The sequence below is a fragment of the Selaginella moellendorffii genome, unplaced genomic scaffold (assembly GCF_000143415.4).
Source record: "Selaginella moellendorffii unplaced genomic scaffold, v1.0 SELMOscaffold_52, whole genome shotgun sequence".
Classification (NCBI taxonomy): domain Eukaryota; kingdom Viridiplantae; phylum Streptophyta; class Lycopodiopsida; order Selaginellales; family Selaginellaceae; genus Selaginella; species Selaginella moellendorffii.
Window position 1 is genome coordinate 322,573 of NW_003314313.1, and position 23,715 is coordinate 346,287.

At 50.9% G+C, this 23,715-nt stretch overlaps 5 protein-coding genes and 2 non-coding genes across 9 annotated transcripts; 2 read left to right on the plus strand and 5 right to left on the minus strand.

Moving 5' to 3' along the window:
• Positions 1–511: 511 nt before the first annotated feature.
• On the minus strand, positions 512–2,024 carry LOC9635608 (protein BOBBER 1). Of its 2 annotated transcripts, XM_024687267.1 has the most exons (6): positions 1,567–2,024; positions 1,298–1,470; positions 1,192–1,240; positions 948–1,135; positions 801–884; positions 512–737 (listed from the first exon to the last, which is right to left on the minus strand). In XM_024687267.1, the coding sequence occupies exons 1-6, from the start codon at positions 1,997–1,999 to the stop codon at positions 699–701; spliced, it is 966 nt and encodes a 321-aa protein (XP_024543035.1). In that variant the 5' UTR covers positions 2,000–2,024; the 3' UTR covers positions 512–698. The 2 variants fall into 2 exon arrangements, with proteins under 2 accessions (XP_024543035.1, XP_024543034.1); XM_024687266.1 differs by having other exon boundaries at positions 1,192–1,470.
• Positions 2,025–11,342: 9,318 nt separating this feature from the next.
• On the minus strand, positions 11,343–16,359 carry LOC9635610 (photosystem II stability/assembly factor HCF136, chloroplastic). Of its 2 annotated transcripts, none has more exons than XM_024687227.1 (8): positions 15,761–16,359; positions 15,472–15,707; positions 15,266–15,396; positions 15,063–15,195; positions 14,882–15,004; positions 14,746–14,820; positions 14,573–14,688; positions 11,343–14,515 (listed from the first exon to the last, which is right to left on the minus strand). In XM_024687227.1, exon 8 carries the CDS (start codon positions 14,417–14,419, stop codon positions 12,680–12,682), a length of 1,740 nt encoding a protein of 579 aa, XP_024542995.1. In that variant the 5' UTR covers positions 14,420–14,515; positions 14,573–14,688; positions 14,746–14,820; positions 14,882–15,004; positions 15,063–15,195; positions 15,266–15,396; positions 15,472–15,707; positions 15,761–16,359; the 3' UTR covers positions 11,343–12,679. The 2 variants fall into 2 exon arrangements, with proteins under 2 accessions (XP_024542995.1, XP_002982170.2); XM_002982124.2 differs by having other exon boundaries at positions 14,275–14,515.
• A 12-nt stretch (positions 16,360–16,371) lies between these two features.
• LOC112350619 (UDP-glycosyltransferase 72B1-like) lies at positions 16,372–17,787 on the minus strand. Its single transcript, XM_024687099.1, has one exon. It carries the CDS (start codon positions 17,785–17,787, stop codon positions 16,372–16,374), a length of 1,416 nt encoding a protein of 471 aa, XP_024542867.1.
• On the plus strand, positions 17,757–19,961 carry LOC9635612 (probable arabinosyltransferase ARAD1). The gene is made up of 3 exons (XM_002982008.2): positions 17,757–18,910; positions 18,967–19,226; positions 19,307–19,961. The coding sequence occupies exons 1-3, from the start codon at positions 17,800–17,802 to the stop codon at positions 19,859–19,861; spliced, it is 1,926 nt and encodes a 641-aa protein (XP_002982054.2). The 5' UTR covers positions 17,757–17,799; the 3' UTR covers positions 19,862–19,961.
• Positions 19,887–21,579, minus strand: LOC112350620 (pentatricopeptide repeat-containing protein At4g02750-like). The gene is made up of 2 exons (XM_024687100.1): positions 20,059–21,579; positions 19,887–19,946 (listed from the first exon to the last, which is right to left on the minus strand). The coding sequence occupies exons 1-2, from the start codon at positions 21,577–21,579 to the stop codon at positions 19,887–19,889; spliced, it is 1,581 nt and encodes a 526-aa protein (XP_024542868.1).
• A 1,843-nt stretch (positions 21,580–23,422) lies between these two features.
• On the minus strand, positions 23,423–23,494 carry TRNAW-CCA. Its single transcript has one exon. It is a non-coding gene; the product is annotated as a tRNA-Trp (tRNA).
• Positions 23,495–23,592: 98 nt separating this feature from the next.
• On the plus strand, positions 23,593–23,666 carry TRNAI-AAU. The gene has a single exon. It is a non-coding gene; the product is annotated as a tRNA-Ile (tRNA).
• Positions 23,667–23,715: the final 49 nt, after the last annotated feature.

A 23,715-nucleotide genomic window follows, 5' to 3' on the forward strand; every position in this document is an offset into this window, starting at 1 on the left:
CTCAAAGAATAAAAGTGACAATAAAGTTAAGAAACTTTGTTTGGATTAACAAGAGAAAGATAAAGTGGAGGGTAATTGTTTTCATTAGCACAAGGTTGGACATCAAAATAAAGACTGTCCTAAAAGAGTTAAAAAATGCTAAAGTGAATGTAATAAAATGTAAAAACAATGATTTGGTGATTAAGACTCTTGTGGTCAAGACAGATGTGAATGACATTGCTATTGGGGTTGTCTTGCTTCAAATTAAGCATCCTCTTGCATATATAAGTCACAAGTTTAATGCCACACAACAGAATTAAAGGTTAAGAAGTTGGCTTAGGGTTCACTCCTTGTTAGTTTTAATTCTCATTTAAAAGCCCTAGATATGAAGATAAGGAAAAGTCTCTTCTCCTCTCAGCATTTGGCTCCAATGGGCAAGTACTTAAGGCATTTGTTTGTCCTCTTTCCTTACTATATTCTATGGCCTATGCTGATCCTGAGACTTTGAAGATGCTGCCTGGCGAAATTCAGCAAGGCAAAAGGAAAGTTTCAGTTGCTTCTCAAATTATCAAGTGAATTTGCAATTTGCATTTGGAGGCTGTCAACGACTCGAATTTAGGACTAGAATATTCTCCCAAATTTGAAAAGTGAATGTTTTAGGGCTTAGAATATTCGCTTAAAACTATGAAATTGGCGCCTGTTCATACGGTCTCTACTCTCTAGCAGATTTTTGCCTTGGAGAAATCCATTTCCGGGTGCTGCCACAGCCAAAACCAAAATGAGAAAAGAAATCCCAAAACGCAAAACAGAAAAGCTTTCACCTGTGCCATGAACTTCTTGAGCATCTCTTGCTTTTGCTGGTCTTCGGAGCTTGGCAATCCCATCGCCTTCTGCCGCTGGTCGTACTGCAAAACGAGGGAGACGAAGTAAGCCAAGCAGCGAACAAAGAGAGAAATGAAATGAAATACCATCATCTTCTCCACGGTCTGCCGAGTCTCTGCGTCCAAATCCCCCAGCTTGCTGTTCTCCGGCTCAACCTTTTGAGTGTCAATCTCTGGCTCGCCTTTCACAACGTTTTTCCACCACTCCATCCTGTTCGTCTTGGTGAGGAGGATAGAAAGGAACTTCTCCGCTTCCTTCTTTCCATCGCCAGCATCTAGATTGAGAGCAAGAAAATCATCCAACTCTTGATAAACAACCAGCAACACATACCAATGCTCCAGAAGCAGTCGTCCACCTTGACGGATGCATAGAGATCGCCCTGATAACAGAAAAAGCAACAGTGTGAGAGAATAGGAAAGAGAATCCCTTCACTCACCTCGAGAATTGGCGGCTGACCCTTGAGCCCAGCTTTCAGATGGTTCTTCTTAATGTCACAGACGATATCTCGCGCCTTGATCTCTTTTGCAACGGGGATTTGCACCGTCAGCTCACTTAATGTTTGCGTCCACGAATACTTTTCGAGATCGGCACCATTTCCAGCATTAATCTCTGCAAGAACACAAATATTGTAAGCGGGAAGAAAAACCCAAGAACCGAAAGGATCAAGCAAAGAACCAACTAAAGCAAAGAACAAAATAAACTTACTCAATCCGGTAGAGTCAGAACTCTCCACTTCCTTGACTTCGTTCTTGGTTTCCTGGACAGCCGCCGACGCCGATTGCTTGCCACTTGATCCACCGCCGCTGGCCTTATGCTTGTGCTCGCTCTCGAAATCCCGCGACGGCGCCGCCTCGGGCACCGGCACCGCATTCTTCTTCTTGCCATCGACGCGCCGCCTCTTGGCGCTAGACACGATCTCCGACAGCTGCCTCTCGAAGTATTCGTCGGGGAAGGCGGCCGAGCGGCGCGTGAGAAAGCCGATTACCGTTTTGAGCAGCTCCAGCGGCTGATCATTGTGCTCCTTGAGCAGCGCCTCCAAAATCTTGTCGTGAGCAGCATTGCCGGAGTCCGACGGAGGAGCCGCGGCGACGGGCTTGGGGACCTCGGCCTCCTCCTCTACCTCAGAGATGATCGCCATCGCCCTGCCCTAAACTAGTTAGCCCTAAAAGCAAAAACAATTAAATATCATCGCAGCCGTCCGTCTTTAGAAACAAATCTTGGTCGATAATTTTTACTTAAATTTTGACATGAGAAAACCTCGCCACGTTGAATTAATTAAATTTCGCCATGAGAGAACCGATCCCCAGGTGCCATTTGCCTTCAATGGGAAAATGTTTGAGGCATTTTGTTTTTCCTTTCCTTGCTAAAATTATGATTTGGGACTAGCTTTGACTATCGGATGCTGGCACGCTCGGTGCAAATCGTTGTGGGCGATCCGGAAACACTGAAAGCAGGGGTTGAAGGTTATCTCCTACAAGATTATCTGCTGCGGATCATATATCATCCAGGTTGGCGTAATTTCGCATAAACTTGCTTCATCAGAAGTTCTCATGTGTTTTTGTGTGCGTGCCGGAGCAGCAAGAGCAAAAGCTGGTCGTGGCGAAATTCATTCCTGGGAGAGGTGAAGCTATCAGAGGCTATGATCCCTCCAAGTCAACTTTGAGTGGGAACAACAATGCCGACTTCTCAGGTCTGTTTAGAAATGCTGCACCCCAAACCAGCCATTTGCTTTGGGGTGTGAAGCTTTTGCATTTTCAGTCGTGACTGGTTCGTTTGTTAGCTTGTGGCGATGGTGAATTTCGAGAACTGGTTTTTTGGCGAATATTCCAATCCCTAAATTCCTATTCTTCCTTAAAGGATGGCGGCTGGATTGGGCGGCGTTGGCGGCATTGGCGAGGAGGAGTGGTCCTGTCCGGGTGAGGAGATATTACAGCGTCGCACAGCCAAGCGATGACGACTACAACTGCTACAAATCCCTCGTCAACCTGCTCATGGAGCGTCTCTCTTTCCGCGTGGAATACCACATGGACATGATCCTCGACTTCTCCTTCTACCAGCGATTCGCCCGTGTCGCGACTGGCAGCGCCCGTGGTCTGAAATACCCGGCTCTCTTCATGGAGAACTTCTTCATTGCGGACGAGGATCCATACTTCGACTACCCAGGCCCGGCACCGGGCAAGGAATGGGTGGCGCGCCTCTCCCCGCTGCTGGACGAGTGGGACGATCTGCCGACGAAGGAGCTGTGGCCGGCGATGGAGTTTGCGCAGAGGCTGGCGTGTGCTGCCGAGAGGGAAGTCTTTGCCGCGAGCGCGACGAGCTCGACAAGCTTCACAGAGTGGAGGGACGGTGTGCGCACGGTGGCTATGGATATCAATATGCAGTGGGAGTGCGCGGTTTGGGATTTCCGCTTCAAGAGACTGGCAAAGTGCGTGTGGGGGAGCAAACGAGAGTATGATTTTGTTCCCATTGACAAGCTGGACGCCGAGAGCTATTTCAGAGCCAAGGACGCTCTGGAGCGAGCACGAAAGGTAGTGGAGGCTGGCGCTCCAAGCTTTCCCGGTTTGCTCCCGCTGGCTGAGTCGCAGCTCCCGGTTGTGGCGAGGCTGGTGGAGCACCAGGCGCGGAAGCTCAGAATAGAAAATGAAAAATTCCAACATTTTTAAGTGATCTTACCCACCGAGGTAGCGGCATTTTGCCGAGAATCACGATCTAGAAGGGTGTTCGATTTAATGCCGTGCGGCGACATCGTATCTTGGACGGCGATTATTGTTGCATTGGCAAGACACGGCAGTGTGGAGATCTTCGAGCAGATGCCACAGAGAAACAGGAACGCGATACTGGAAGCTTATGCTCAGAATGGGCATCTGGAGGATGCGAGGCTTGTCTTCGATCGAATGCCTCACAGGGACATCATCTCGTGGAATGGAATGGTAGAGGCGTACACTCACAGGAAAATGGTGATCCGAGCCAAGGTTACCTTGGATTCGATGCCGCAGCGAAACAATCTCTCCTGGAACACCATCGCTGCGGCGTATGCCCTGGCGGAAAAATGCACCATAGTTCAGCGTCTCTTTGACACCATGCCAGTGAAGAACACCGTACTTCGGCAATGTATGCCCAGTCCGGGCATATCGATCGAGCAATGGAGATCTTCCACGGCATGCTGGCTGCTGGATTGGAACCGGACGAGGTCTACTTAGTGATGCCACGCAGGGAAGCTCGATCGAGGGTGGAACTACTTTGCTCTCATGACTAGGGAGTTTAAGCTGGTGCCTTGGGCAGAGCACTACTACTGCATGGTGGATGTTCTTCGGTGGGTCGGGCAGCTCAAGCTGGCTGAGAGTCTGGTCAGCAGCATGCCCTTTGTTCCAGATAGCAAGGTTTGGGGATTGGTGTGTGTGCTGCAAGACCAAGAGATGGAGCGAGGGCTAAGAAAGCATTTGAGATTGCTCCTTATGTATTGCTGTGTAATCTCTCCTTCACCTGGGAAAGATCCAACCTCTGCGAGTGCGCTGATAGAATTGCGGAGATGATATTTCATGCCATCGCATCAAAAAGCTCCCTGGTACTGTGGATCTGCTCCTTCTTGCCAAAACCCTGGATCATCGTGTTCCAGGATGCAAGAATGCCTGAATCATCGTGTTCTTTGACACAAGATTGAGCTACGGCTTGTGATCAAACATTTCCTTGGCTTGCCTAGCCTGGGAGAAATACTGCGATCATACCATTCCAGGAGATGAGATCTTCTGCCGGCATCGCATTTAAAATTGCCTTCATCGCCTGGAAATCCTGCCTCCATCGCCATTCCACACCATAACATTGCACTGGGGCGGAATAAAGCTTGGGCGGCATCAAATTGCCTGTTGTGAGTATATTCCAGCTGTGGGTGTTGGGCTGGAAGATGTAGTTGAATATTTTCGTGCGGTTGGGAGAGATGATTTTTTTGAGGTGGGAGTGTTCACAACCAAGTGGAAGTTTTTATTTACAAATTTTCCTTCTAAAGAACAAAGATATTTTGATAAAGTAGCTTAATTACATAAAGATACACTACTCTTGAGAACTTTTATGCCAGTGATCGCTCTTGACAAACAAAGTGAGTTGCACATTCACAATTTGCATAGTGCTTTAGTTCTAAAATTAAAGGAGTTCAAATTTTTTGTGGCATATCACAAACTTTTGCAAGTTTCTAGAAAACAAAAATTTAGTCACTCCCCATCTCTAACGACAGCCAAAAAAAAAAAGTATACTGCATTTACATGAAGGAATCACAAGAAAATCAATTGCAAGTAATATCCTTATGATGTATAAAACATATATAACACACCAAACATGCTCAATATGTTGCAAGGTAGAGAGTGATGAACATATGCAAGAAAATATTCAAAGCAAACCTAATTTTTTGTCAACATCTTCTGAATAAAACTCATGTCTTGAGTACCCCAACAATATACCATATTATTTTCTACTGGTATATTGTATATTATTTTCTACTGCATTATTGTCAACTCCTACGTCCTTTACACTGGCCAAATCCACATTTATCCTGTGTGTATGTGTTCAAAATCACATGCATACTATAACACGTGACTATAATGAGTTGCCCCAGGTTTCAAGGCATAAGCATAGAATCCATACAATAGAGTTATAAAGGAAGACAATATAAATAGTATATAAGCTAGTATTTGAGAATTCATGAGGCAAGCTGGGCCTCACCTCTGTGTTTCAAAGTGTTTACACAACCTTGCTAAGATGCAATTACTACAAAAATTTATATAGTGCATAAGACTCTGTATAAGTGCCTTTGCTGTAACCTATTCAAACTAAAGGCTCCACATTTGTATAAAGTGCCTTTAGTGATAGCTTTATTAGTTTGAATCTAACTCAAAACCTCCTATGTTGGTAGTCTGTTTGCTAGCTTGTGTTTAAAAGGCATTTTCAAAAAACACCCATTTTTGCAAGGTACTCCTACAATTACTGCTACATTCCTGGTGTAGTTTCTTCTCATCTGTTTTTGTGTGCATAGGAATACAAGCTCTAGTAAAAGCTGGTTGTGGCGAAATTCATTCCTGGGAGAGGGGAAGCTGTCAGTGGCTATGATCCCTCCTCAAAGTATTGAAGAGAGAAGCCATAACTCGGAGCAACAATGAGGTCCGTGTTTCCTCACTTTTGTCTGTCCGTAGCAAAGAGTTACATAGTCTTTCGTTGTTCCAGTGTTTGTACGCAGTTTCTGTTCTTCAATTAGTTTTATGTGTTTATGGCGATGAAATTTCGAGACCGCCTATTCTGCCCTAAAAGATACGATGTTGGCGGCATTAGCGAGGACATATTACAGCGTCGCACAGCCAAGTGATGACGACTACAACTGCTACAAATCCCTCGTCAACCTGCTCACTCTTTCCGCGTCGAATACCACATGGACACGATCCTCTACTTCTCCTTCTACCAGCGATTCGCCCGTGTCGCCTCTTCATGGAGAACTTCTTCATTGCGGACGAGGATCCATACTTCGACTACCCAGGCCCGGCGCCGGGCAAGGAATGGGTGGCGCGACTCTCCCCGCTGCTGGACGAGTGGGACGATCTGCCGACGGAGGAGCTGTGGCCGGCGATGGAGTTTGCGCAGAGGCTGGCGTGTGCTGCCGAGAGGGAAGTCTTTGCCGCGAGCGCGACGAGCTCGACAAGCTTCACAGAGTGGAGGGACGGTGTGCGCACGGTGGCTATGGATATCAATATGCAGTGGGAGTGCGCGGTTTGGGATTTCCGCTTCAAGAGACTGGCAAAGTGCGTGTGGGGGAGCAAACAAGAGTATGATTTTGTTCCCATTGACAAGCTGGACGCCGAGAGCTATTTCAGAGCCAAGGACGTGTGAGGATGTAGTACATCCGAGATCACCGTACGGCTGAGACACGTGGTGACACGTGGTGGATCTGGAGAGTCACGACTCTCACCTCTGTATGTATGGCGATGACGATATCTGAGCAAGAGAGTTTTTTCTCTTCTTCCTTGGTTTACAACATGGTATCAGAGATCAGGGATTAAATCCTGGGCTGAATGGAGGAGGAAGAGGAGGAAGACGACAAGCCCCCTGATCTGGAGCGGCTGTGAATTGCAAATATCAAGATGGAAGTTTTCTTGTTTATTTTGTCTTGTGTAGGCAACCCTAAAATGGAGGCGGTTCTTGATCAAGACTGGCCTGGATTTGAATTGGAAGGGTTGCGGCATTGCTTGCTACCGCTGGAGACGATCTGATGCCCCTGCTGCTACAAGGGAAGGCTTCCTTGGGCTGGAGATTTTCTGATGCTGCCACGAGGCTTTTGTTCTTCCTGGGAATTGCTGTGCGCAAAGGCCTTGAGGCTGATGGAGAGATCACATTTGAGTGGGGGGACATGGAACAAGATGCTGGTTCCTGACGGGTCCTGATACAAGCTGGGCTGTGTGCAAGCTTGGGTACCTTGGAACATGCTGCTACTCTTGTTCAACACCACAAGATGCTGATTTCATGAGCTCAGCTTTTCTCGGCTGAGTGGGGGGAGTGAGATAGGTTTCCCAGTGGTTTAGCATTAGTTAGTTTCTTTTTTCTGATCCAGCCTTCGCACGCTGATCTCGGCTGAGTGGGGGTGTGAGGATGTAGTACATCCGAGATCACCGTACGGCTGAGACACGTGGTGACACGTGGTGGATCTGGAGAGTCACGACTCTCACCTCTGTATGTATAGCGATGACTATATCTGAGCGAGAGAGTTTTTTCTCTTCTTCCTTGGTTTACAACAGGACGCTCTGGAGCGAGCACGAAAGGTGGTGGAGGCTGGCGCTCCGAGCTATCCCAGTTTTCTCCCGCTGGCTGAGTCGCAGCTCCCGGTTGTGGCGAGGCTGGCGCGGAAGCTCAGAATAGAAAATGAAAAGTTCAAAATTTTTAAGTGATCTTACCCACGCCATGCGCGAGCGAAATCTCGTCGCCTGGAACGCGATGCTAGAGAATCACGATCTGGAAGGCGCCAGCCCGCTGTTCGATTCTGTGCCGCGACATCGTATCCTGGACGGCAATTCTTGTTGCATAGGCAAGACACGGCAGTGTGGAATCCGCGGGAGAGATCTTCGAGCAGATGCCACAGAGGAACACCATGTCGTGGAACGCGATCCTGGAAGCTTATGCCCAGAATGGGCATCTGGAGGATGCGAGCCTTGTCTTCGATCGAATGCGACATCGTCTCGTGGAATGGAATGGTAGCGGCGTACACTTACACAAGGCTACCTTCGATTCGATGCCGCAGCCAAACAATCTCTCCTGGAACACCATTGCCGCGGCGTATGCCCTGGTGGGAAAATCCACCGGAACTCAGCAACTCTTTGACAAAGAACACCGTCTCGTGGAACTCACTCTCGGCAATGTATGCCCAGTCCGGGCATATCGATCGAGCAATGGAGATCTTCCATGGCATGCTGGCTGCTGGATTGGAACCGGACGAGGTCTCGTTTGTGATCATGCTCTCGGCTTGCAACCACGCTGGGAAGCTCGATCAAGGATGGAGCTACTTTGCTCTCATGACTGGGGAGTTTAAGCTAGTGCCTTGGGCGGAGCACTACTAATGCCGCATTCCAGGAGACGAGATCCAGTGCCGGCATTGCATTGAAAATTGCCTTCATGACCTGATTGCCAAGATTGAGTTCCACATTACAACATTGCGCTTGGGCATGGTGTGGAATAGAGCTTGGGCAGCATTAAATTACCCATATTCCAGTTTTGGGTGGTGGGAGTGCTCATAATTTGCTATTCATGTATGATTTTTCTTTGCAAAGAAATGAGTGATAAAAACTGAGTGATTTTGAATAAAGGTCTTTTGACAAAGTGGTTAGATACAAAAGTATTCTTCATGCACAGTTTAGTTAAATAAAAAGTATAATTTCAAAAGAAAATGTTTTCTAAAAGGAATTAAAGGTGAAATCTACTTTCTTTCTCAATAATTTTAAGGTCTGCTAACACATAATTGTCTTCACTCTCTTAACAACAAAAAATATACTACACAAAAAAAATTAAAATAAAAAATCTTAATAATGCATAAAACATATATATCATACCAAAAGTGCTCAATGCATTATGTTCAAGAGTATTGTCATTTATAATTCTTTTGTGCTGCCAAATATGTGTATAATATGTAACTTCATTTGCACTAGCTAAATCTATATACAACTTATAACTTTTTATTTAAAAACCTTTAACTAAATGAAAAAAAAGGTACACTTTTGTGCATGGGTCATTTCTTTTTATATTTAACCTCAATGGATTGTCTCTCAGATTATTCTTTTTTGTTACTTATTGTATATGTTATGTTGTAATTTACATGTGATTGTTTGGTGGTTAACAGCTAACAAACAATTATATATTGAGTTGCCCATATATCAAAGCATGAACATAGAATCCATATGATACATGATACAATAATGTAAAATGCAACTATTACAAACCAATTTACTCATTGTCCATATGACACATTCTATAAGGCTCGCAATTATTTACATACTCACAGTTTATACAAGTCTATATGACCAATGAAGTCTCCATTTGTGTAAAGCCATTTTAGAATTTTAGACATATGCTTTTCCTGGAGCTTAGCCACATCATGCATCGTCAATGTTTTGCGAATTGGCCACTGGTCCATAGTTGAATTTATATCCTAGCATTCGCCAACTAGACCAAGAGTTGATGATAGTTACATTAGTCTGAATCTGATTGAAAACCTCCTTTCTTGATAGTTGTATACTGCTAACTTGCATTTAAAAGGCATTTTGAAAGAGCACCCAATTTTGCAGGGTAAAATGGCAAGAAAATGTCTTCAACTGCCGATCATATTTTATATTACTACATTCATTTCCTGCTCAGAAGTTAGCTCAAGCAAAAACTGGTTATGGGGAGAGGGGAAGCTGTCACTGGCTATGATCCCTCCTCAAAGTATTGAAGAGAGAAGCCATAACTTGGAGAACAATGAGGTCCGTGTTTCCTCACTGTTGTCTGTGAGTAGTAAAGAGTTACGCAGCAGAGGCATTTTCTGGTTTTCAATTATTTTTATGTCTTTTGGGGATGGAGACCATAAGCTGGGGCGAATATTCAAAACCCTAAATTCCTATTCTGCCCTAAAAGATTTACAGGGGCAACGATGGCGGCTGGATTGGCGGCGTTGGCGGCGTTGGCGGCATTGGCGAGGAGGAGTCGTCCAGTCCGGGTGAGGAGATATTACAGCGTCGCACAGCCAAGTGATGACGACTACAACTGCTACAAATCCCTCGTCAACCTGCTCATGGAGCGTCTCTCTTTCCGCGTCGAATACCACATGGACATGATCCTCGACTTCTCCTTCTACCAGCGATTCGCCCGTGTCGCGACTGGCAGCGCCCGTGGTCTGAAATACCCGGCTCTCTTCATGGAGAACTTCTTCATTGCGGACGAGGATCCATACTTCGACTACCCAGGCCCGGCACCGGGCAAGGAATGGGTGGCGCGCCTCTCCCCGCTGCTGGACGAGTGGGACGATCTGCCGACGAAGGAGCTGTGGCCGGCGATGGAGTTTGCGCAGAGGCTGGCGTGTGCTGCCGAGAGGGAAGTCTTTGCCGCGAGCGCGACGAGCTCGACAAGCTTCACAGAGTGGAGGGACGGTGTGCGCACGGTGGCTATGGATATCAATATGCAGTGGGAGTGCGCGGTTTGGGATTTCCGCTTCAAGAGACTGGCAAAGTGTGTGTGGGGGAGCAAACGAGAGTATGATTTTGTTCCCATTGACAAGCTGGACGCCGAGAGCTATTTCAGAGCCAAGGACGCTCTGGAGCGAGCACGAAAGGTGGTGGAGGCTGGCGCTCCGAGCTTTCCTGGTTTGCTCCCACTGGCTGAGTCGCAGCTCCCGGTTGTGGCGAGGCTGGTGGAGCACCAAGAGCGGATGCTGGAGGAGGTGAAGAAGGAGCCACTTCGATAAGAAGGATTTCCTTAGAGGACCATGAAGTCCTCCACAGATTACAGATTGCTGGTAGACAATAAAATCCCTTCTATTTCAGAACTCCTTGTGTGTGCAAGGTTTTCATGAGAGCCTTGCGGACTTCAATGTTTCCCATTTGCTCCAATTGTCCCGTGGCTTCTGCTACTTGAAGCATGCTCACAGCACGTAATCCTTCAGCTGTCATCATGGTTTTAAACCTTGGCTCACGAAACCTGTAGTCTTGAGGGTGCACAATCAAATTTTGAGCGTAGTGCACCTTTTTATTCCTGACAACTCTCATGTCGAATTGGTCAAAATATTGTTGAATACCTTCTGGTGTGAGTTCAGAGAAGCATTCCACTTTAGCCTTGTAAAGAAGCGCTCGTGCAGTAGCCACAGCTTGGCATGGTGTGAGAGGCCATACCCAGTTAGGGTCAATTGTACAGCTATCCCTCAAGCCTTTCTTGTCTTTAATTTCAGTGATGTCTTCAAATCTGGATAGCTTCATTATGTGACGAAATTGCAATTCTACTTGATTGGCATTTGTTTTAGGATAGAATTCCCTCATTTTGAGAAGCAACACATGCTTCATGTAATGTGTAATGCATATATCCAAGAGTTTTAGAAACTCTTCATGCATTACAATCAATGCCCCTTTGCATATATCACTGTCCCTTGTAGCTTCAGCTTGGAGCAAATACCCAGGAGGGGGAACTGCTGTGGGAGGAACAAACTCCTGGGAAACAAACCTGTACTTCCAATCTTGAGGCTTCAGAATCATCCGCGTGTTCTCATCCACTACCATAGACACTCTGAACGTGTTTCCAGGAATTTGCATTTGTTCTTCCCTTTCTGAAGCAAATGCCAAAAGGCTTTTGCTGTACATAGGCATTTTGCACAACAGCCAAGACGCCCTTGCAAAATCCCCTTTCTGGTCATATGCTGCGATGTCGGAGCGCCAACAAGCAAGACCCATTTCATTGCGTTCATTGAGTGTCCGCTCATTCCCCCTAAGCCTAGGGAATGACATTCTGGACCGTCGCCGTGGGTTGGAGCAGCGAGAAAGCTTCAAGAAATCCTTGTGGCTTTTCATGACTGCAAATGCCCGAAAGAGGAGTGCAAAGCTAGGGCTTAGCAGCTATGGCGTCAGCATGACAAGAGCATTCCTGCCATGGCAGCGATGCCTGGGAGGTGCCCAGGCTCTGGGACGGGACAGGACGTGCTATACATTCTCGCTTGCTGCGATCCGGACGATCACTTTCTTTTTCTCATTGATGTAGCTGAGAGAAAAGAGGAGTCCGAGCGTACTCAAGGATTCTCTGGAGCCTCAAACTTTCGTCTGCTTCGCTTGAGTGACGCTGTAAACTTCCGAACTAGATTTTTGGCAGAATGGGGAAATTCTACCTTTCGTAATGTTTTCTCCAAATACAAAGGTGTGGAATTCTGAGCTACTTTGGGAACCAATGTAAATCCTTGGGTTGTTTCCAGCTGCTGGCATCGAATCGCTTAATTACAGCTTAATCTATCGAAAGCCAGAGCAAAACAGCGTCAACCAAGCCTGTGATCACACTTATTCGCCAATCGCTCAAGATCTCACGGGTGTCTTGAGATCTACCAAACGGACCCAAGCCTACGGAGTTCTACTCTTTTCTCTTGCAGTTTGTAACTCTCTTGTGCTAAACACGCACCAGCAACTGGGACAAAAGCATGGCAACACATCTTCTTTCTTCTCTGGTAGAGCCTTGGAATTTATAACGATCTCAATTTACTGAAAAAGTGGACGACATTGCCATCTTGAAAGAATCTTCCAAGTTTAAAAAAATTTGAGAATATAAAATTTCAAAAATTCAAAAGTTTTCAAGTGATCTTACCCCAGAGATTGCACAGCAATACATAAGGAGCAGCATTTCCTGGCTCAATCTCAAACGCGTTCTTGGCTGCTTGATTCCCTCGCTCCATCTCTTGCTCTTGCGGCACACACACCGCTACCAAAGATCCCCAAACCTTGCTATCTGGAACAAAAGGCATGTTGCTGACCAGACTCTCAGCCAGCTTGAGCTGCCCGACCCGCCGAAGAACATCCACCATGCAGTAGTAGTGCTCCGCCCAAGGCACCAGCTTAAACTCCCCAGTCATGAGAGCAAAGTAGCTCCACCCTCGATCGAGCTTCCCGGCGTGGCTGCAAGCCGAGAGCATGATCACGAACGAGACCTCGTCCGGTTCCAATCCAGCAGCCAGCATGCCGTGGAAGATCTCCATTGCTCGATCGATATGCCCGGACTGGGCATAAGTTGCCGAGAGTGAGTTCCACGAGACGGTGTTCTTCCCTGGCATGGTGTCAAAGAGACGCTGAGCTATGGTGGATTTCCCCGCCAGGGCATACGCCGCGGCGATGGTGTTCCAGGAGAGATTGTTGCGCTGCGGCATCGAATCGAAGGTGGCCTTGGCTTGGATCACCATTTTCCTGTGAGTGTACGCCGCTACCATTCCATTCCACGAGACGATGTCCCTGTGAGGCATTCGATCGAAGACAAGGGTCGCATCCTCCAGATGCCCATTCTGGGCATAAGCTTCCAGCATCGCGTTCCATGAAACAGTGTTCCTCTGTGGCATCTGCTCGAAGATCTCTCTCGCGGATTCCACACTGCCCTGTTTTGCCAATGCCACAAGCATCGCCGTCCAGGACACGACGTCGCGGCACGGCATCGAATCGAACACCGCGCTGGCGCCTTTTAGATCGTGATTCTCGGCAAATGCCGCTAGCATCGCGTTCCAGGCGACGAGATTTCGCTCGGGCATGGCGTCGAAGAGCTCCTTCGCCTGGGAAAGATCCGACCTCTGCGAGTGCGCCGATAGAATTGCCGTCCAGGAGATGATATTTCGCCACGGCATCGCATCGAAGAGCTCCCTGGCGCCGTGGATCTGCCCCTTCTCGCCGAAACCCTGGATCATCGTGTTCCAGGACACCACATTCTTGTCCGGGAGGCCCCAAAACATGATCTCTGCCTCGCGGATCTGCCCGGCCAGCAAGAACGCCTGGATCATCGTGTTCCAGGACACGAGATCGCGCTGCGGCATGCGATCAAACATCTCCTTGGCCGCCGCAAGGTGCCCTGCCTGGGAGAATGCCGCGATCATACCATTCCAGGAGACGAGATCCGGCGCCGGCATCGCATTGAAGATCGCCTTCATCGCCTGGAAATCCTCGCGCGCCGCCTCCATCGCCAGGATCGAGTTCCACGCCACGACGTCGCGCTCGGGCATGGCGTGGAATAGAGCTTGGGCGGCATCAAATTGCCCGTTGTGGGTATATGCCGCGATGAGTATATTCCAGCTGTGGGTGTTGGGGTGGGAGATGCCGTCGAATATCTCGCGCGCCTCGTCCATGCCGCCCGCCTTGCCGTACATCTCCATGAGGAGATTGGCGAGGAATCTATTAGGCCAGAGAGGACTGTCTAGAACTCGAGCGTGAATTTGTCTGGCGATGTTTAGATCTTTGGAGCTCGAGTGGGATCTTACAAGCGCTGCCAGGGATTGGAGCTGCTGCTGCTGTAGCAAATTCTCTACTGCCGATGAACTGGGCGATCGGGAAACCATCGCCCAGTTGATAGTTTTGATGGAGATTCTTAGCTGAGGTAGCGGAGAAGAACACCATCGTTGCCTAGGACGAAGCCTTTTTTGTTGTCGAGGAACCTGTGATTGTTTTAGACGGAAGTGAGATTAAAAATTTTAGAAGCGAGAAGAGCTTACTTGACAGAGTATAAGTTGGCAGCAATGCTGTCCGCGACTCTATCTCGGCTCCAAGTGTTTCCTCCATCGGTTGTCTTGAGCAGCATGCCACTTCCACCGGCAGCCCAAGCTTCGTCCTGGTAGAAAACAAAAACACATTTTCAATTCTATCGTTCCAGTGCTGACATTCACACCTTAGACCGGTATCCCAAGTCTAAAATCCCGAATCCCCTGCTTGGAATGCTGGCCTCTTCGAAATCCTCGCACACCTTTTTAAAACATCAAACATCAAACATCCAAAAAAGAAAGATAAACGAGAAGGAAACTTACACCCGAGCATTTCCCAAGGTAGAGACCACCTCCACGAACAACAAGCCAAAGACCACCATCAGCACGCCATCCCATGTTTTGAATGCGTCGGGCACTCCTCCTGTTGTGAGGTTGCCAGTAAGGCTGAACCACGAAAACAGATCAACACCGTGACTTGCAGCTTAAGATCACAACCATTTACCTGGCCGGGCTCCCAGGTCATATAGAAGTTGCCCCTGCTAGACACCGCAACGTAGTCACCTTGTGGTGAGCGATTCACTGTGTTGAAAGTTCCCGTGTAGTAACTAGCTCCACTGATTCCACTTGACACAGTTCTGGCAGATCATCTAACACAACTCAATAAACTTCCAATCGCTAGAGGAACAAAAAAATGCTTCTCTTTACCTGTTAAGCGTTGCCGAGACCGTCTCCTCCACTGCGGCCTTCCAGTTGTAACCAGCATTGGATGTTACATAGATCGCTCCTTCGTCGGTGACCATCTCGGCTTGCTTGTCTCCAGTTGCTTGAATCACCACCTGGAAATGGAAAGCAAAAAGAGCGTATGAATGAGAGCGCCAAGAACAACACTTCTCTAGATGCTAGAACTTAACTGGATTGCCAGGAAGCCGAGAGCTCAAGGGAATTCTCTCCCAGGTCTCGCCAGCATTGGATGTGTGGAGAAGAATCGCGGGCTTTCCAATGATCCATCCTTCCTTGCCTTTGAAGCTGATGGAATTAAACCTGTAGTTGAAATCCTCCTCCTCGGCGGATGCAACGCTCCTGGGAGCCCACGATCTTCCACCGTCCTTGGTTTCCAGCAGCGTTTGCCTCGTCCCGAGCAAGAATCCTGCCAGGAACACCGATATTTCGGAAAATTCAGCGCCATTAACCGATACAAACCTCGATTCGGCTCGTCCGGGACGAAGGAAAGATCGAGAAGAACAACGCCGGGATCAATCGGCAGCGGGACCTTCTCCCATTGCGACAGCTGCTCCTCGGCCGCGGACGACCTCAGCGTCGGCAATGCGATCACCAAGCCAGCGCTAGCAGCGGCGCCGCCAAGGAAGCTCCGCCTGCCACCACAGCCGACCGAAGAACCCTGATTTTGATCGCTGGAGGAAGAACACGACGCTCTTGCGAATGCTGCGCGCTGGGACGACGCCGCCGTCGACGAGCGATTGCGCGGGAGCGCGAGACCTGCGAATTGCTGCGACGAGGCGGCAGCCATAGCCGATCTCCCTAGACCGCTCATATAAAGAGATGAGGATTATAAACAAGAGAACAAACCAAGGCACAAAGAAAAAAGATCCAAGGCTTAAGTACGTAAAAGAAGAAAAAAAAAACACTACGTAGAAACCTTCGCAAGCAAGAAAAAAATCACGTAGAAACCTTTCGACGTAGTAGATCATACCCATAAAAATTTGTTTTCCACTGCTGCCCCGCCCGGTATGAAAAGGTAAAAAAGAAAGAAATTTACCCACCACCCGGAATTAAAGGTAGATCGCCACTTTTTACTGCGGCTGGTGGGCGTGGCGCAGTACCTCGGTAACAAACGGCCGCAATGGCTCCTGCGTCGCCGCCTCACACGCCGCACGCCGCAGTGCCGCGGCACGCCGCCGCATCGCCGCGGCCTCCTCCCCGACCGTGACCGCGCGTACCGCGGCCTCCACCTCGGCACGCCCCACGAGACGCTCGTCGCCGTCGCCAATCACCTCCACCGCCACGTGGAGCACGTCAACCAGGTAGCGACACGTGGGTAGGTGGTCCATGGTGATGGGCCACGCCAGCATGGGCAGGCCGCCCAGGGAGATGCACTCGAGCACCGAGTTCCACGCGCACGTCGTCACGAACGCGCCCGTGGAGGAGTGACTGAGGATGACGAACTGCGGCGCCCAGCCAACGTAGAAGAAGCCCTTGTTGCTACTCGCCATCCTCTCCACGAATCCCTCCGGGAGAGCTTCCATCTCCTGGACGCGCGAGAACACCCACAGGAATCCCTGCTCGCTCGCCTCCAATCCCACCGCCAGCTCCAAGATCTGGGCGCGCGACAGCGAGATCCAGCTCCCGAAACATATGTAGAGCACCGAGGTCTCCGGCTGGCCGTCGAGCCACTCCTTGCATCGCTGCTCGTCGGCGCTCTTGACGAGACGATCGCGGTGCTCCTTGATCTCCTCCACCGCGCGATCACCCGTGGGCTTGGCCAGATCGAGCTTGAAGAACTCGGGCGGGAGGAGCGGGCCGACGGCGTAGACCTTGGATTTGGTGGCCTTGGCGTCGAGGCGGAGCACGTCCAGGGGGCCGTTCTCGAGATCGTGGAAGGTGTTGATCATGAGGCGATGGAACTCGGCCAGGAGATTGCTGTGCTCGGAGAAGAGGAGATTCAAGACGTGGGACGTCTCGCGGTAGTAGTCGGAGATGTCGTGTGGGCGGAATGGTGGCAGCCCCGGGATGACGAACCCATCGGCGAGCTTGGAGGGGAGCGTCTGCTGCGAGGCCGACATATGGAAGATGATGCTGGCGGCGGAGATCGGGCAGAAGACGCAGATCGGGACGAGGCTGGCGTTCTCGGCCAGGAATCCATCGCTGGCCGAGGAGAAGAGCATGTAATCCATCACGGCGTACACGGGCGGCGATGGCGAGCGCCTGATCTCGTCGAATTTGCGGCGGAGGGCCTCGCCGTGCATCTGGAACATGGACATGGTGCTGGCCACGGCGCACATATCCACCTGGAGCCGCCGCGCGCCGGTGGCGATGGATCGGCTGCTGGGCTGCCAGGAGTCCTCGTCCTCGGCCATGTCCAGCACCTCGAGCAGCACGTCCAGGCCGTCGGTGGGATTGTTGTTGAGGACTCGGCGGAGCGGGCGATTCCCGGGGATGAGCACCGTAACCGAGAGCCCCATCTGCGCGAGCTTCTGCCCCAGGATCATCATCGGATTGAGATGGCCGACGCGGACGAGCGGGCAGAGGACGACGTGCGCGGACTTGCGGCGGCAGTTTGCCCAATCCACGCGACCCGGAATTCCTCCTCCCCCGCCGCCATTGCTGCTGCTGCTGCTGGTGTTAGTCGCCGCCGCGGGCTCGGATCCCGCTACCATGGTGTGCGCCATACCTACAGCGGCGGCCATCACTGGCGCATCCAGATCGGAGGCACCGCGCGTGGGAATGGAAGATTTTCACCTGGCGGAGGAGAGAATGAGATTCGAGAAGCGAGATTACGGAGGTGGGAGATCGGGGAGCTCACCAGATCCGGCGCCGCGACGATCCCCGCTGGGCAGGGCGAGGGTTTAGAACTCTTGGAACCAAGAAATGGGGCTAAAATCCCTAGAAATTATCGCATATTGGAGAGGCCGACCACGACGAAACGGAACTGTGGATGGATGGAATGGACTTTACACCCCAGTGCGTACGGACTCACGGCCAAATTGGAATCCGGCTCTCAAGTCCGTGGAGTGGACTCCAAAATATTTTCTAGGGTTCTTCCCTATTTCTTTCTCTCGAATCGAATGCAGCTGCCCCGATGCGGTGCTTCTTCCGCCGCGGTCACGATCGTTGCGTCTCAGATCACATTCCTCGTCCTGTTCTACTCCAATCCATCGGGGTTTTCTTTGAAGCGGGCAGCTGTCGACGACGATCGGAGCTGGAGCGGCGGCATTGGCGTCCACATTGCGAATCTCTCTCGCGATTTCAACTACGGCCTGGTGAGGAGCTATCCAGGGAGTGCTGTGAGCCAGATCGATGCTTTCCCGGCGTACCCTGACGATCCTCTCGTCAGACAGTACAGCGCGGAGTATTGGATTCTGGGAGATTTGGAAGCGGGAAGCGATGCGTCGTTCGCCCGCAGGGTTTTGGATCCAGACCAGGCGGATGTGGTGTTCGTGCCGTTCTTCGCAGCGCTCAGCGCGGAGGCACAGCTCAGGAATGGGAAGGGGCATTTCAGGCACCGCAAGGACAATGAGGATTACGAGAGGCAGAAGGCGGTCATGGAGATTGTGACGAGCTCCTCGCGGTGGCAACGCTCGGGTGGAAGAGATCACGTCTTCGTTCTCACAGGTAGGCCTACGCAAACAAAATCTTCGTTTTACCAAACTCTCGGATGAATGAATTAGATCCGATGGCCATGTACCACTTCCGGGCCGAGATAGCCAACTCCATCCTTCTCGTTGTGGATTTTGGTGGCTGGTACATGGAAGATGCAAAGAGCTCTAGAAATTTGAGCAGTCCCCAGCCCATCTATCACACTCAGGTTTCGTTGATCAAAGATGTCATCGTTCCATATACTCACCTTCTTCCAACGCTAGCACTCTCGCAAGACAATGCTGTTCGCACCACGCTTCTCTACTTCAAGGGCGCAAGATATCGTCACAGAGTACGTACTTTTTTTATTGTAATCTAATTGTTCTAGATCGTGTTTGGTTTCTCATTTTCTTCCTTTTGTTTCTCTCGTAGACTGGACTTGTTCGGGACCAGCTATGGAGTGTTCTCGATGGCGAGCCCGGAGTGTTGCTAGAGGAAGGCTTTCCCAACAGAACAGGCCAGGTCCAAGCAGTCCAAGGCATGAGAAACTCTCACTTTTGCCTCCACCCTGCCGGCGACACGCCCAGCTCCTGCCGTCTGTTCGATGCAGTGGCAAGCCTGTGCATACCCGTGATCGTCAGCGACAGCATCGAGCTACCGTTCGAAGGCATGCTCGACTACACGCAATTCGCCATCTTTGTGTCAGTTCACGACGCTTTGCTGCCGAAGTGGCTCGTCCGGCACCTGAGCAGCTTGAGCAGCAAGGTCAGGAATCAGATGCGTCACAACCTGGCTAGTGTACAGCACCATTTCGAGTACGAGAATGGTTTTCCCGGCGGCAGAGGTGCTGCTATCAAGGATGGAGCCGTCAACATGATCTGGAGGAAAGTCCGCTCCAAGCTTCCGGGTGTTCGAGAGGCGATTGCTAGGGACAGGAGAAGACCCTCCAACGCTCAATTGCCACCCGCTCGGTGCCAGTGCATTTAGAGAAGCTGCTGGAGGAGCTCGTCATTTACCAAGGAGCAGAACTTGGCACTGAATAAGCTACTGCTCGACAACGTCTCGAACTGGCCTGCTCGATCCAGGATCTCGATCAAGCAAGAGTGGTGTTCCTCCAGTGGAAAGAGCCCGTGATCGTCTCTCATGGAGACAAAGTAGCGGCAGCCTTCCCGGACCAAACCAACGTGTTTGCAAGCGACCATGACGCTGAGGATCGAGACTCTACTGGGTTTGAGACCCTCGAGCAGCATGATCCGGAAGTACGCGATGGCGATCCAGCCAGAGCCAGAGTGAGCAAAGATCGTCACCATGGTCGTCCAGGAGAGAACGTCGAGCTCGGGTATTCTCCTAAACAAGGCCGTGGCTCCCTCGATATGCCCGTTTTGGGCATAGCCTTGGAGCATGGTCGTCCAGGACACGGTGTTTTTCTGTGGCATTCTATCAAACAGAGCCTTTGCCGCGTCCATATGCCCGTTCCCGGCATATGCGTGGAGCATCGCGGTCCACGACACAACGTTGTGTTGTGGCATCTCATCAAATATTTCCTCGGCCGCTCCAAGACGGCCCTCCCCTGAGTAGCCCTGCAGCATCTCCGTCCATGACACGATATTGCGTGAGGGCATTTTGTCAAAGATTCCCTTGGCCTCTTCAATACGGCCGATGTGGACGTACGCGTGGAGCAGCGTTGTCCACGATACGAGATTCCTCTCGTCCATGGCATCGAATATTCGCCTTGCCGCGTAGATATGCCCTCCCTGGGCATATGCCGCGATCATGACATTGTAGGAGATTGTGTCTCGGCAGGGCATTGCGGTGAAGGTAGACTCGGCTGCATCAAGATGGAAGGTATGGGCATATGCTCCCAGCATTGCATTCCATGATACCATGTTGTGAACTGGCATGGCTGTGAATGTGGCTTGTGCGGCATCTACATTCCCGTTGGCGGCATATGCCTGGAGCATTGCGTTCCACGAGACAAGGTTCCACTCTGGCATGCTCTGGAACGTCGATTCAGCGGCATCTACGGCTCCACTTACCCCATGTGCCGTCACCATTGTGTTCCACGTCACCACGTTGCGCTCAGGCATTGTTTTAAAAAGAGCCTTGGCGGCGTTTAGATGCCCGTGTTGGGCATATGCCCCAAGCATAGCCGTGATAGATACCACGTCCCATTGTGGCATGGCGTGGAAGGTCTGCCGCGCGGCATCGATCTGGCCGTTGATCGCATAAGCTGCGATCATCGCGTTCCAGCTCACGATGCTTTTCTTCGCCATGCTCGCAAAGATGCCCTCGGCATCTTCCAGATGCCCGTTCTTGGCACAGGCGCCGATCATAATCGTCCAAGAGGAAGCGTCCGGGGCGCGCATCGATTCCAAGACGGCGCGCGCGTCGGCAAGGCTGTGGCATCGGGCGTACATCTGGAGGAGGAGATTGGCGAGGTCGGGATCGTCGCGGTGTCGATCGCTGCGACGAATGCAGGCGTGGATCCAGCGCACTTTGGCCAGATCTTGAGCGTTCCCACAGCATCGAAGAATGCAGGCGAAGAGCTCCTTGATCGGGTCCCAGGCAAGATCTAGGCGACGGCGCGGGTGGGAGTCGAGCGGATTCATCGAAATATCGGGGTCCGGTGTGATCGCTGGCTGGATCGAAATATCGAGACGCCGGGAGCGATCGAGATGCTGAGTAGCGGCAGCCGGCAGCGCCATCGGCAGATTTCAATCACAATGCCCTTCCCAATCTCGGGCTAGATAGCAGTGGCGTCGTTTCTTGATCAAGATCATGGCCGACGAGGAGGGAAATGGCCTGGAAGATGAGCAATCTTTCTCCTGCTGGGAGCAGCTACTTCCCGATCTTCTGGCGCAGATCCTTGCGAGGCTGCCGTTCGAGGAGAGATTCTTGAGCGCGCCACTGGTTTGCAAGAGATGGAACAGGGCATGCAAGGAGGAGCCGCATTGCTGGACGAGCGTGGACATAGAGCCGTGGTTCCTGGCGCGCGTGCAGCAGGATTTCTGGTGGGAGTTCGAGTGTGACGATCAGATCAAGTGGATCATCCACGAGGTCGTCGATCGGAGCCGCGGGATGCTCCAAGACCTGCGCACCATGCATTGCTGCGATTCCTCCCTGGAATACATCGCTCACAGGTATCATCTCTGGTTTCTTGGAAGAACACTGGAAATATTTTCGATGATCGATCCAACAGGTGCCCGAAGCTCGTGAGCTTGGGGATCCGGAACAGCCTCCGCGTGACCGATTCCTCGGCGATGACGCTCGCGTACAAATGCCCGCTCCTGGCATCGATCGACATCAGCGACTGCTACAACATCTCCAGCGCCGGATTGGAAGCCCTAGGGCGGCACTGCCCGCGCCTGATCCGGCTCAAGCGAAACATGCTGAGGAACAGCGACCGGATCGAGCGGAACAAGCTCCTGGCGAGAGGGGACGACGACGAGGCGCTGGTGCTATCGCGATCCCTGCGCGGGATCAAGCACCTGGAGATGAAGAGGGGCGAGCTCTCGGACGAAGGATTGCTCCACATTGCCCGCGGCTGCTCGCGCCTCGAGTATCTGGATGTGTCGCTGTGCGCCAAGCTGAGCGCCAAGGGGCTGGACGCCGCCGCGGGGATGCTGGAGAAGAGCTTGAAGATTTTCATCCGCCCTGTCCTTCCGCCCAAGCAAACTCTCCCAGATTTGCTCTGGGTCTTCTTCCAGTAAGAGCCCTAATCCTCCATTAGTTATGGTTCTAGCTCCGTGGAAGCCCTCCACCTGCAAGCCCGCGGTGGCGTTCCTCCCGACCCCAGCCCGAGCACGAGCCCGAGCAAGAGCCCTCTCGAGGCTGGCGATCTTCAATAACTCGCTGGGCTTGTGGATGCTCCAGATCACACATTTGTGTGCGCTGCTGCCTCGGCCGGGATCTCGCTGCTGTGCTTCTCCCGCGACATCCTAGCTCGTTGGAAATCCTCTCCGGGGGGAACACACGAAGATCCACACTCCCAGGAACCTCTCCCCTTTCAGAGGGGTCGGGATCCTGGAAGTCTTCACGGTTGTCCTCGCTACAGAGCACGTATTCAAGCTGGCGAGGATCGAGAGCATGTCCGACGATCGATTGGATTCGTGGGAGGTGAAGCGACATCTCAAGCTCGAGGACGGTCGTGTGCTTGGATCGAGGTTGACGAAGGTGGTGGGATGCGGTACGCGCTGGATTTGAGACGATTCGTGGCTTTGTTCTCGTTTCACCTCGACTCTCACCTGGACTTTCGAGCCCAAAGAGCTACTCCAGTGTGGGAATCGAGTGGCTTTGGTTGGGGGGAGTGGCTTGTTCTTGGAGGTCTGGGAGCTCTCTCGCGATTGCGGAAAGAATGCTCGTGTGCTGCTCGGATGGCGCGCAAATGCTGTGGGCGCTACTGCGTGATGGGCTGCTGCTGCTAAGCTACGATTGGGATTGGCATGAGCATCGAGCTCGTGGATCAGATGTTTGTTGGTGCGATGATCCATACGAGAGAAAAAATGAGGTTCTATAGAACGAATGGAGAAAGACAAAAAAAAAATTCTTCGGACCCGGCGTGATTCGAACACGCAGCCTTCTGATCTGGAGTCAGACGCGCTATCATTGCGCCACGGATCCTTTAGTTGTTATAAACATTATTACTAATATTTCTACAAACCATAAATTAGCTATCTGTGATGCATTGTAAACTGAAATTTGACAATGTTGTCATGTGAGGCCTATTAGCTCAGTTGGTCAGAGCGTCGTGCTAATAACGCGAAGGTCGCAGGTTCGAAACCTGCATGGGCCAATGATTCTTTTTAATTTTATTAATAAGAAAAAAATTCTGAATTTTCTTT

Excerpts from the sequence above, each read along its gene's own strand:
- LOC9635608 (XM_024687266.1), bottom strand. The coding sequence starts at position 1,999 with ATGGCGATCATCTCTGAGGTAGAGGAGGAGGCCGAGGTCCCCAAGCCC. Across the intron at positions 1,471-1,566 it reads TTCTGACTCTACCGGATTGA|AGATTAATGCTGGAAATGGT; the intron begins GTAAGTTTATTT and ends GTGTTCTTGCAG. Across the intron at positions 885-947 it reads AGACCGTGGAGAAGATGATG|TACGACCAGCGGCAGAAGGC; the intron begins GTATTTCATTTC and ends CTCGTTTTGCAG.
- LOC9635610 (XM_024687227.1), bottom strand. The coding sequence starts at position 14,419 with ATGGTTTCCCGATCGCCCAGTTCATCGGCAGTAGAGAATTTGCTACAG.
- LOC112350619 (XM_024687099.1), bottom strand. The coding sequence starts at position 17,787 with ATGATCCTGGGGCAGAAGCTCGCGCAGATGGGGCTCTCGGTTACGGTG.
- LOC9635612 (XM_002982008.2), top strand. The coding sequence starts at position 17,800 with ATGGCCGACGCGGACGAGCGGGCAGAGGACGACGTGCGCGGACTTGCG. Across the intron at positions 18,911-18,966 it reads TCACGTCTTCGTTCTCACAG|ATCCGATGGCCATGTACCAC; the intron begins GTAGGCCTACGC and ends TGAATGAATTAG. Across the intron at positions 19,227-19,306 it reads GCGCAAGATATCGTCACAGA|ACTGGACTTGTTCGGGACCA; the intron begins GTACGTACTTTT and ends TTTCTCTCGTAG.
- LOC112350620 (XM_024687100.1), bottom strand. The coding sequence starts at position 21,579 with ATGGCGCTGCCGGCTGCCGCTACTCAGCATCTCGATCGCTCCCGGCGT. Across the intron at positions 19,947-20,058 it reads TCATGGTCGCTTGCAAACAC|GCCAGTTCGAGACGTTGTCG; the intron begins GTTGGTTTGGTC and ends TGGATCGAGCAG.